Raw genomic sequence first — 13,247 nt, 5'->3', positions numbered from 1 at the left:
CCAAACAAATTATTCTCTGGTTAAAACTCTTCATGGGTTTATATGTCACATTGAATAATTTCCTTGAATCAGCAAATAAAGCCCGGTTTTGACCTGGTCACTTCCTACTTCTTGAGTCTCCTTTCCCTCCACCCCATTGTTCTTCTCTCCTTACTCTAAATATTTCTTCACACATTCCTTAAAAGGGTTTGAAATAGGCTTAAAAGTTGAGAGATTCTACCCAATGTGGCTATCTGGAAGAGAAAAAAAGGAAAAGAAGATGATACATGCAATTTGATAGAAAAAAGTTTTTTTTTTTTTTTTTGTTGTTGTTGTTGTTTGTTTTTTCAAATATGTGTTCCATTTGGGGGATGAAGATGGAGGTGGAAAATTCAGAAAATAATGAGATAAAGGATAATCACCTTCAAAGAGTTTCAAGCTGTTTAAGGGGCCAATTAACATAATGACTAATAGTACAGTGTAGTTGCATGGTTTAGAGTCTGACAAACTCAGGTCATGGTTATGACTCAGCCATTTAAAGCCTGCATAACTTTTGGTGAATCACAATATCATTAAGCCAAAACTCTCACAATAAGAGACTGCCTCATCGGTCACATGGATTAAGCTATGTATATCTAGTATTTGGTTAAGTTAACAGAGTTAAGTGTTAAATAAGTGGTAGGAAAATTATCATTAAAAAATGTCTATAATAGTATTGTCATATATTAGGCAGGAGTAACTCAAGCTTAATCAATGCTTAAGATAATAAGCATCCCAGGGGCAAAAATTAGACCATGTTCTCCCAAGAGGTTTATGGACTCCTATTATTTGGTGCTCCTCCCTCTGACACCAAGGACAAGTTTCTAGGTAACCACTGACTCAGGATGAACTAAACATATATGCACTCTCAAGCAGTCTTATTGTTTATTAAAATTTACTCAGTGTAATCAGTTTGTTTTCCTTTCTCAGAATAACCACACAAAATTTGGACTTACCCTTACCTTTGTGGTCAGGATTTGGTGACTCCTATGAGAATAAGAAAACAAGCTTATATGGCCTATATGGCCAAGTCAACTTCAGCCAGTCTAGATAAATCCAACTGTTGTGTTTACACCTGTTTTTATTATAAATGCAGGACACAGCTTATGAGGTTTATCTCTTCCTTTACTGTCCTTGAAAAATACACATATATGAGCAACTGAAACCCGAAGAAAAAATAAACAATGTTGGCATAGGAGAATAAATTATTAATTTAATTATTTAAGCATTTATATTTCCTTTAAGAAAGGATATACAATTTAATGAAAAGAATGACTGAAATCAAAATTACAGAGTTCTGGCTTTGCCTTCAGCACTGATTGTATAGAGTACAATCTTGACAAAATCATTTATTTTCCCTGGACTTCAAATCCTCCCTATGTAATAAGAGGGTTAAATTGTATTATCAAAATTCCTGTGTATGTGTGTGTGTGTGTATATCTATACTTATATGGCATTTGTATACACACATATGTACCAATAAGGAATCTTAGTCTTTTAATGAAAAAGCATATTACAAGTAAGGGGGCCAGATAGAGGATGGATAAGTTCTACTCCTACATTGCCATCTGTTTATAGCATTAAAATCCCTACATTTTCATCCATCCAAGGCAACTGAGAAGTGGGAACCTATTGGAAATGCAAATTCTCAGGCCCAACACTATATTTACTAAATCAGGAACTGTGGAGGAGGGACCGGCCATCTGTGTTGCAACTTGCCCTCCAGGTGATTCTGATAAACACTAAAAGGTGAGAACCACTGCCTTTGAACATTCCCAGAGGAGAACTATTCACTAATATCATAGGCATAAGCAGAAAGCCAACAATTAAAGGGGAAAATGCAGGACACTTAACAGAAAACTCGGAGCAGAGGTGGTAGAATAGAGGTTAGTGAGACATAGCAATAAGGGTCAAGAAAGTTTCATGATTGCAGGGAACTTGGTATGGTTGTGAAAATACAGAGCAGAGGCCCAAACAACTATCCACATGCTCCTGTGTTAAATCATTATTTTTTCTCATGCAATCATTTTTGCCTATATGCTAAGACCTGCTGGCTTTAGAAACTTCTTCCCTATAGTGAATTCTACAGAAGAAAAAACTTCCTCTTTTCTTAGCCACAGCTGTACTCCTGTCAGCTACAGTTATATACAGTAGAAACCTGAGGCAAGATTAGCCAAGACTTCTCAGATGATCCTGCACATCTTCTCCAGCCTCTTATCACCAGGTTTAGTTCTCCTCTACTGGCAGCTTAGAGAGTGTGTTTGGGAAAGCAAGAAAATTTCTGGAGTGTCACTGGGCTAAAGGTGAGCTTGGTCAGAGAAAGGTTTGGGGGTAAGAATAAGCCTATGAAAACGACAAGGCAAGAACTCAGCATGGACACTCTTGAGAAGACTTATAGATGCCATGTTGTCATCCAGAACATTTCCCTGAGAGGGGAATCCCCGGCTTTGCAGCTTCCTGGCCAGCGTGATGGCCACCAGCCGGCTATAACCTTTCCTGCGATGATCCGGCAGGGTGTAGCCATGGCACATGGTGGCAAACTGGTCTGTGATAGACCAGGATACCGGGTTTCCCTTGTCATCACGGACACACACACTGGGGAAGCAGGAGATGAGTTTGGCAATGTACCGGAGACACTGCTCATTGCCGCCCCTTGACCAAGTGCGGTTGAGGAGATCAGCATCCGCAACACTCAGATAGGTGAGTCGCGGGGAAGACCCCATTCTAAAAGAAATCAAGATGAAATAACGCATGAGCTCAGGATTCTGTGACAATAAATAACCAATTTTCCCATACTGATTTAATTGAATTGGCCAAAAAATAAAACCAAGTTTCTTAATATGCCAGGCATATGTACATACTCTGGAAATGTTAGCTCTTCTAGGTCTCATCTTAAGCTGCTTTTCTCCAGATTAAATATTCTCATTTTTTTCCAGCGTTTCCCTTTTTTTATGGACTGCTACTGTGCACTACATTGATTCCAATGATATATAAGTTTCTAGGGGTTTACTAGAATACTACGTAAAACCTCTGCTAATAAGATAAAGTGAGTGATAAGATTTTTTTAAGAACTGAGACAAATTACACAGTTGAAAGCCTATGAGGCTGATTGTGTCTTGGAATTTGACTTCATTTTTGAATTTATCAACATCATCAAGACCATTCTCAGTGAACATTAAGAGACTGATGATATAGTTCTTGCTATGATTTTTGTAAGTACAATTTCATGGTATTTTTCTTAGAAGCTATATAGTGTTAGCTCACATTTTAGACATGCTGTCAGCTATGGCACTAGACCATTCATTAAGTGTGGGGAAAACCAATTTTATAGGATTTCAAATCAATTTTAAAAGTGAACTTCAAAGCAAGAACAAAGAATTCTCAGACAAAAATGTTGCTGCACACAAAAACATTGCCAAGGCCCCTGACAAGGAACAGTTATGTTAGAGATTCTGACCTGCTGTCTACAGGGCAGAGCATTCAAAATGGAGTCCACAAGTTTGGGTAATGATTTATATATTAAAGACAAAAAGTCATTACTAGAAAAAAACACAGGGGATAAGCTCATGACATTTGAATGAGCAAGAATTTCTGAATAAGACTTCAAAAGCACAGGAAAGAAACAAATACACAAATGGGATTATACCAAATTAAAAATCTTCTGCATAGCAAGGGAATAAATGAAAAGAATAAAGAGACAATCTTCAGAACAGATGAAACTATACATCTGTTAGTTTGTATCTAGAATATAAGTCAAAAAACTCAAGAGAAAAATACCGAAATAACTCAATTTAAACATAGAAAATAAACCTAAATAGACATTTCTCAAAATAAGACATGCAAATGGCAAACAGGTATGTGGAAAAAACGCTTACCAATATGAAAAACTCAAAAGATAACAAGTGCTGGTGAGCAGGTAGAAAAAGGCAACCCTTAGCGTTGGGGGGAATGTAAATTAGTCAGCCATTATGGAAAATAGTGTGGAAGTTCCTCAAAAAGAAAAATAGAACTGTCATCTGATCCAGTAATCCCACTCCTGGGTATATATCCAAAGGAAATAAAGTAAGTATGTAAAAGAGAAATCTACGCTAAGAAACGGAACCAACCTAAGTGTCCTGATAAATGGATAAAGAAAATGTGGCATCTATACACAACAAAATACTAGTCAGCCACAAAAATGGATTAAGTCATATCATTTGCAACAACATAGATGGAACTTGAAGAAATAATATTAAGTAAAATATGCTAGATACAGAAAGACAAATATGCTAGGTACTGCATGATTTCACTTACCTAAAGAATCTAAAGAAATTGATCTTAAAAAAGAACAACAGTGGTTACTAGAGATTAGGGAATGTAGGGGAGAGTACCATTTTTTTAAATGAATTCTTATGATTTAGAGATACATATTAAATTATTTAAGGATATAAAGATAATATTTATTTCATTCCCTTAAAATAATCCAGATGGTGCAAAGATGTGTAGGGATGTGTATTAAATAAGACTATCTATATATTGGCGGGCAGTTCTTTACACTATTGTCTCAATTTTTGTTGTATATTTGAAATTTTAATAGTTTAAAAAACAGTAAAAAGAAAGTCCATTTGTTTTCCTGTGACTTAAAGTGTCTGTTCTTCCCCAGGTTTAGTCTTGTCACACTCAATAATTCCTTCCATATGTATCATAGAAGAAAAGGAAATTAACAGTCATCAATATGGGTACTTTTCAAGCACCTTGTTTCATTCGTTTACAAAAACAATGTGAAGATGATATTATGTCCTAATTCTTGAGGAAAAGAAATTAAGGCTCAGAAAGGTTAAAATGAAGGAACGGCATTTAGTAAATGACAAAGCAAGAACCTCAAAGTAGGAGAAAATAAGAACAAATGCAGATACAAACTAACAAATGGTTTCAAATATTGCTTTATGGAGCTAGATTTCTTTGGATTATTTCCTGGTTCTAAAATTTACTTCTATATATTACTTAAAATCTATTAAAAATGGAATACTCCTCCTCCTACTACTACTACTTTATAGGCCTGTGGAAAGGATTAAGGGGAGATATATTTTAAAACTTTAATGCTATATACTTAAAATCTCAACAAAGTTCATTATATACCCCTTTCCTAAAACAACAAAAACAATCACATGTTTTTGGATTCAGACAAGAGAGATTATTTAGAATTATGTTGGGGAGGAGAACACCAAGGATTGAGTTTTCTATGTGCACTATGAAAATGCAGGTATTCTGCAGGCACAGTGGCACATACCTGTAATCCCAGTGGTTTAGGAGGCTGAGGCAGGAGGACTACAAATTTAAAGCCAGTCTTGCAACTTAGGAAGGCCCTAAGCAACTTAGTGAGACTGTGTCTAAATAAAAGATGAAAAAAGACTGGGGATGTGGCTCAGTGTTAAAGTGTCCCTGGGTTCAATCCCTGGTACTGAAAAAAGGCAGGGGGAGGGGGTGCAAGTCTTTTGAGTTCATTTACAACTATGGACAGAGACCCTTATATATTTTCAAAGAAATTATGAACACTGAAGCATGAGGGAGAGGGAAAGAGTAAAACACACACACACGCACATACACACACACACACACACACACCAATCAAAGGTGTTCATACAATAATCTAATACAGAAATGGTAAAGATATAAAATGTATGGATATAGGTTTGTTCATATGTGTGTATACACACACACACACACACACACACACACACACACACTTTTAGTATAATGGTCCAAAACCAAATGTTTAAATATTCCTAAATGATACCAAGAGCTCCAGTTTTTACTATCTGGTCGTTCACAGCAGTTAAATGCTACCCCAAATGCAGAACTTTGGTTTACATACAGGAAACTGGTATCTGGCAGAGATGAAACAGGAGAAAAATGAACAGCCTTGAAGGAAGTCAGCTTTATATCCAATTGCTTTGAATTGGCAACAGCTTTAGAAGCATCATATAACTCACTCTGTAGCCCTGTGGAAAGACAAACAAAAAAGGTGAGCATTTTATTTGAAAAAGCAAATTGCTCCAGTGTTTGTATACTGAACATCATCAATACCACCAGTTTGCTACCTTGTATTATCCTAAGCTTACTACACACACACACACACACACACACACACACACACTTATTATGGCTATTCTCTATCTCATTTTTGATTATTTTTTGGAGAATTTTTGAATTCTCATCACATTGCCACCCACCATAACCTTTCATAGAAAGTTCTGTTGGAAATATCCCATGAGAATTTGGAATTTTGTTGTACAAATTTTTATTTGTTTTTTATTACTTGGACAGATCTAAACTCCTTGAAATAAGGTACAATGTCTTGTAGCTCTAAAAATCTACAATTGACTATTAAACTAGAATTGTAAGAGTTTAGATTTGTTTGACAAGTTAACTTTAAAGTTTCTCTTCCAGCCTGTTGCCAAATTCTCCATTATGGTATTTAAGGTGTAAACTGAGTGTTGGTGAGATTTATCCTGAACTTTCTCAGATCCCACTTATTTATTATAGCTATACTGTAGTATTTATAAACCTTTATTCTGTACTTTTTAGATTTAAAGCACTGTGCTCAGGCACTGCTTCACAGCGGTAGAGAAAATTGTATGGTCCTTCTTTGTTCTTATATAGCTTATAATGAGTCCTCTCTCCACCTCTCCAACTCCCCAGTACTCCATTCTTTCCATTCTGAATCCTGATTAACTATATTCTCTGGAAATCCTTCATCCTTCATTTCCTAATGGCTTGTTCCCTCCCCTCTTGTGAGCCACTTCTCAGTGTGGCCTTGAAACTTCTTGAAAAATACATAAGTGGGAAGCTATATCCAACACAGTGTGGTATCTGAGCCTTGGTTCCACACTAGAGAGTTTAGCCTCAGAGAAGATAAGAAGGTTTCAAGTTGATGCCATTAAAATTACAAATGCTATGGTAGCATTTAATATTTTAAAACTCAAGTTACATCTAAATAATTTGAAGGGTTTCCTATGAGAAAAAAAATAGGCAGCACCAATCAAAGGTGTTCTTAAAATAATCTAGCATAGAAATGGTAAAGATAGAAAATGTATGGATATAGGTTTGTTCCTATGTGCGTATGTCTGTATCATATATATATATATTATATATATATAAAATATACACACCCACCCACATCTGTGTCATACATACACACACACACACACACATACATACAAAATACCTATTTATATATCTCTGATATATATGATAAAAGTGGGAAAGGAAATGACTGCATAACATATGTCTTGCATATGACCTCACCTTGTATTTGAAAAACTTGGTTCCAGTTAATGACATCATGTTCTTCCAATAGCTGTTGGTAAGCCCTGACATCCTTATAGAACACAGCATAGGCATTAGTATAATGGTCAAGGTTATCTGTCTCAGCCTAGGACAAAAGACATAATCATGAAAACATGAACATATCATCTGGATAACCTAAATCCTAGAGAGCTTTGGTATCATTAGCTAGGCATGCCTATCTAATTTTCTGTTACAAAAATTAATCACCTAAAAACACTAAAATGAGAATGAGGCTAATGTGCTGCAATGTAAAGAGAAATAGTTTTCTTGATTCTTGATTTCTTTTTCTTGATTCTTTTGTGGGGGGATTAGAGAGGTTTCAAGACATTTATTTTACATTTTTTCTCAGATTTTATTTATTTTTGAAAGTAAATAGGGGTCAGGTATAGTGATATACACCTATAATACCAGCTGATGGAAGCTGTCGGGAGGCTAAGGCAGGAGGATTACCTAAGGTCTTGAGTTTGAGTTTAGGTTGCACAACATAGGAACAGTATCACAATTTTGTGTGATGTGTGTGTGTGTGTGTGTGTGTGTGTGTGTGTATTATCTGAGTCTTGACTTCTTGCTCAGGGAGTTCAACCTCAGAAAAAGTAAAGAGTCTCAAATTAATGCTATTAAGGTTATAGATGCTATGGCTGGCATCCCAAATTATAAAAGTGAATTACATCTAAGAAAGTCCAAGGTTTTTCTGAGAAAAAATTATATATTGTATATGCAATATATATTTAATATATTTTTATATAAAATATTATATCATGTATATTATTACATAACATATTACTACATAATGTATATTATTACATAATATATTATTGCATAATATATAATACATAATTATATACATAATATATAGTATATACATATATTTAATATATGAAATATATAATATATAGCTATATATTATATATATAAAGGGCAAAACTCAGTGAATACATCTCTAAGAGTCAAAGTTCATGAATCTTCCTAATTTGGAGGACAGCATGGATTTAATCACTTTAGCTTCACTGGGTCTCAGAGGCAGAATGGGGCCAAGTGTTTAGTCTTCTTCCGTATTTATCCCCATGACCAAAGTCATCCATCATAAGGAATCATCCATACAGAAGAAGCCAGTATGTATGTGGCCATGTGTGCTTCATGCTTCTAGAGATGAAGAAGCACTAAGGAAACACTTTTGGACTAGAGGTCTTCCATAAGCCTGACACTCAAACCAGTCACATTAAAAAGTTATGGTGCTGTTTTGAACAACCAATAAAAAAAAAAAAGTTATGGTGGAAAAAAAAATGGGCTGGGGTTGTGGTTCAGTGTTAGAGCACTTGGCTAGCAAGTGTGAGGCACTGGGTTCAATTCTCAGCACTGCATAATAAATAAATAAATAAATAAATAAACAAATAAATAAGGTATTGTTGTGTCCATCTACAACTAAAAATTAAAAAAAAAAGGAATGGTGAACCTGGCACAGTATTATAGTGAACACCTATAATCCCAGCACCTTGTGAGTCTGAGGCCGAAGGATCTCAAGTTTCAAGCCAACCTCAGCAATGGCGAGGCACTAAGTAACTCAGTGAGATCCTGTCTCTAAATAAAATACAAAATAGGGCTGGGGATGTGGCTCATTAGACAAGTGCCCCTGAGTTCAATCCCCAGTACCCCCTGCCTCCCCCCCCCAAAAAAAAAAAAAAACTAACGGTGAACTATGTAGTATATCAAGATAATATATATGACTACTAAGGTCATGCTAGTCCCTTTACCTAATCTATTTTTTTCCAATTGATACCAATTCTTGTTTTCATTTATTTGCCTTTCAAAATTTTACCTCTCTCTGTCTTCGGGTGATAACAGCTTTGAAGTCTGGCCATGAATCTAGTACCACTTCCTTTTGAAAGGGATTCCCACGATTTATGTTCATCACCGCTCCATAAACCTGAGCCAGAGAACCAAGACGGACAAACCAATCTCAATACCATCTGTTTCAATTGCATATTACACTCTTTTGTTCCAGTATATAATCATGGCCATTAGAGGGGAAATTAAAAATATATTCACAGACAAATACATTATATACACATATAAACTTCTTTACTGTTATCAGGGCACATGAAAACTGGTAAAAAGTCTACTAAAGCCTATGAAAACTCTCCCTAAACCTAGCTTTTACAGTGCAACAGTGAAAGGGTCTTAAGTTGATAGACTTACTAGGTGAGACTTGCCACAGATTGCTGAATAAACCAGAATCTTATGGCCTATACATATTTTAAAAGTCCCACAGATATTCTTAATATTTAGCTGATTTTGAACATACTATTCTATCCAAAAATAACTTGTAAAATGCAACTACTCATTCAAGCCTGAATAACAGGCAAAACAAACCCAAATTAAAAATAAAAATTTGCATTTATTTCAGATTTGATGGAGCAAGGCTTTGTAAACATTCCTTGAGAGACATATCTGGGTCTCATTCAGTATTTTATTGATGGAACCTGAAGTTACTGATGGAATGTTTGGTGACTGAACAGTACTGGAGCAATATTAGAATGTGCCTTTCACATTTTTTTTTCTCCGCTAAGAAAAATATCTGTCCCAAGAAACATGTGTGTTTATAAAGGAGGGGAAAAGATAGTGGTAGGTAACAAGGACTGCTGAGTTATGGGAAGAGGTTCCTAGCACTTTCATTAAAAAATAAAAATGAGAAACTAAATATCCATCAATGAGGAAATGAAGAAATACATTTTGACATATTTATGCTATAGATTACAAAACAGTAATAAAAGTGAATAGACCATAGCTACATGGAATCACTCTGAATCTCACACAAAAAAAGTTGTGCAAAAGAGCTGAGTATTTAAAAAAATTAACAAAAACCACTTTTTGTGTGATTTAATTTATTTACATCCCCAAACAGTGAAAACTAAATCATGGCTTTGGAAGTTGTCCAATTTTAGGGAGCAGGGAGAGGTGGTGGTCAAATGGAGCAGTGGGAGTTGAGAAGCAGCCTCTGAAGTAAATGTTCTTTCTCTACCAGAGTGGATGTTACATAGGTATTTGCTTCACCAATATTCACTGAGTTGCGTAATTACATTGTGTGCAATTTGTAGAATGTATTGGACTTCAGTGAAACATATTTAAATTAGTGAAAAATATTTAAATTGTAAGGGGTTTGGAACCTACATTTTACTTCCATTATCATGACCTGAACCCAAACCACACACCTAATTCACTCACCTTTTCTCAGTCTAGAACATTATACAACTTTCTTCTGTTTTACCTAATCTGGAATCTCCCTTGAATATGCTCACAGAGTGTGTCTTTCCGTATTGAGTGTGGTTTATATGAATGTGTAACTTGGATCATTCGGAGTGCAAATCAAAGAACCAAAGTAACCTGGAAGGGTAATTCTTATTCAGTTAATCATTAAATTCTGCAAATACCTGTCTTACATGTACACAATGATGTTTACTAAAATGATGTCATGTAAGGAGACTATATATCCTTATTGAAGAATGTAACCTAATTATGATTGGAATGTTCAAAAGGCTAAAAGGGAAAAACTCTTTTAGTATTCAAATTCTGAAAGAAAAAAAATTTGTTTGTATATGATTTGGAAATAACTGAAAAATCTGGCATTGGTAAAAAGCAAACAAGCTCTTCTAATAGCTGGTGATTTAAAGGGTGAGTGTTGAGTGTGGGGGTTGCCTAGGAGGAAGTAAAGTTGTTGGGCAATCAGCAGTTAGAGCTTAGAAGGAAATTTAATCAAACACTAAGCTGAGGTCATAATACACATAGCCATAATCTCTGTAGAATTGAGGAAGGGTGAACAAATAAAACTACATTTACTTCAACTTTTTAATTCTCAAACATCTTTTAGGACTCCATGAAGGTCACTGAGGCCTTTTTAATTATCTCTGGAAGAAGAGCTAGCCAGATATATTATTAGAGCAAAAAAGCCTACTAGCTTATTGCATTAATTAACTTCAGTGTCAGTATTAAAAATAGGAAAATATAGATCTGATTGAAAGAGGAAAATCTTTTAATATTCAGATTCTAAAAGTAAAATTTAAAAAGCAAAACTTCTTTGTGTAAGATTTGGAACCAATTGAAAGATTAGGCATTGGTAAAAAACATTCTTCCAGTAGCTGCATATTCAAAGGATGAGTGATGCTGAATGCTTTTTATAGTACTTTTTCTGATTTGGCAGCCATGTAATCTCAAATTATTATTGGATATTTCCTACCACATGCATTTTAAGAACTATCAATAAGGCAAGATGACCAGATTTAATTAACACAGTACCATGCACCAGGGGACTCCAGTTAGACCCCTTTGTTTTAGATTTTAATGAACATAAGAATTATCCAGGGTATTAAAATTTCAGGACTCTGGTCTCCATCTTCAAAAATTCAGATTTATTATTTGTTTCCTGAGTGATTTTCATTTCATTCCCATTTGAAAACAGGTTGTACAACTGTCTTTTTGCTCAAGAAACTCAGCCATTCAAAGGCAATTTCATTGTAAATGCTTATAGCAGTTCTAGTTACACTTATTGTAATTTTTTTTAAGTACTGGGGATTGAACCCAGGGATACTTTACCACTGAGTGCCATCCCCAGTTCTTGTATTAGACAGAGTTTAAGATACTGAGTCTGGCCACAAATTTGCAATTCTCCTGCCTTACCTTTCCAGTTGCGGGGGTTACAGGTGTGTGCCACTGTGCCTAGCCACTTATCATAATCTTTTGATTAATGACATCTTCCAAAGTGGCACTGAGTTATCTGTTGGCCCTCCTGGATTTTAAACCACAGGTTTGATGGCCAACGGAATTGCTTAAAAAATTATCAATGCCTAAATTTCAGTTCTATTGTTTACTAAGTTTATGTTCTTTATTTCAGTGCCTTTTAAAACATTTTATTAAGTTAATTTTGGGGGGGTAACAGGGATTGAACTCCAGGACACTCAACTACTGAACCATATCCCCAGCCCTATTTTGTATTTTTATTTAGAGAAAGGTCTCACTGAGTTGCTTAGCACCTTACTATTGCTGAGGCTGGCTTTGAACTCACGATCCTCTGTCTCAGCCTCCCGAGCCACCATTTAAAACATTTTAAAACTCAAATTTACTTTAGAAATAATGTATCCAAGAATTATTAAATATCCCTAGAAGTCCTCTAGAGTGACTGCCAAAAATCCTCTGGGCCTTATCCACAAACCATTATATCACTATTTGGCAGAAGACAGCTTGGAAACTATGTTTATAAAGCGTGCCCAGAGATCTTAACATCAGGGGGGAAAATGATGTGTGTGTGGTGGGGTGCCACTCCTGACCAGCATGGGCAGCTGAACTTAAGATCACTTGTGTGAATTTGCAGGGACACCAAATAAAACACAGACACAATTTACCTTTATACATCCTGGCTCTCGGCCTCAGGCTCCCCAAAAAGGAGAGCAAGATTAAAGTCACAAGAGGCTGATGAAAGAGGGGACACGGTTGGAAGTGAGCTTTTATTGGGGGGACTCTTGTTCTTATAAAGTTCTGTCCAAAAAAAGGGCAGAAGTGACAGGACTACAGGGACAGGTGAGTGTAACTCAATCCTAGGGGCACATACCCACAAAGAAGACCCCTTACTATGTGAGCTAGACCCCGCCCAAGCTACAGCTAATGTAGTGGTTGGTCAGAATCTAAGGCATCAGGACTGGAAGGTGTGGTCATTCATTGTGACTACCTACAGTTGGGGGACAGCCATGAGGCTTACATTATTTTACAGATTCATGCAATTAAAAGAAAACAACTAATACAATAATAAATTAGTACAATAAAGTTTATAATACCTTGAGTGATTCAGGAAAGTGATTCTTCAATATTTTCTCTAGCATCAGTAATTTGGTAGAACAGTTTAGCACCAACAT

The 13,247-nt window shown here is 35.7% G+C and overlaps 1 protein-coding gene across 2 annotated transcripts; it reads right to left on the bottom strand.

The window, feature by feature from the left end:
• Positions 1-1,325: 1,325 nt before the first annotated feature.
• On the bottom strand, positions 1,326-13,247 carry Glyatl3 (glycine-N-acyltransferase like 3). 2 transcript variants are annotated; one of them, XM_015487936.2, is made up of 5 exons: positions 13,170-13,247; positions 9,164-9,271; positions 7,306-7,432; positions 5,873-5,999; positions 1,326-2,742 (listed from the first exon to the last, which is right to left on the bottom strand). In XM_015487936.2, exons 1-5 carry the CDS (start codon positions 13,245-13,247, stop codon positions 2,316-2,318), a joined length of 867 nt encoding a protein of 288 aa, XP_015343422.2. In that variant the 3' UTR covers positions 1,326-2,315. The 2 variants fall into 2 exon arrangements, 1 of the variants encoding a protein (XP_015343422.2); XR_007348566.1 differs by lacking the exons at positions 1,326-2,742; positions 5,873-5,999; positions 7,306-7,432; positions 13,170-13,247 and adding an exon at positions 10,570-10,828 and having other exon boundaries at positions 9,220-9,271.

This window comes from Marmota marmota, unplaced genomic scaffold (assembly GCF_001458135.2).
Source record: "Marmota marmota marmota unplaced genomic scaffold, marMar, whole genome shotgun sequence".
NCBI classification, from domain to species: domain Eukaryota; kingdom Metazoa; phylum Chordata; class Mammalia; order Rodentia; family Sciuridae; genus Marmota; species Marmota marmota.
This window is presented reverse-complemented; position numbering and strand designations above follow the sequence as displayed.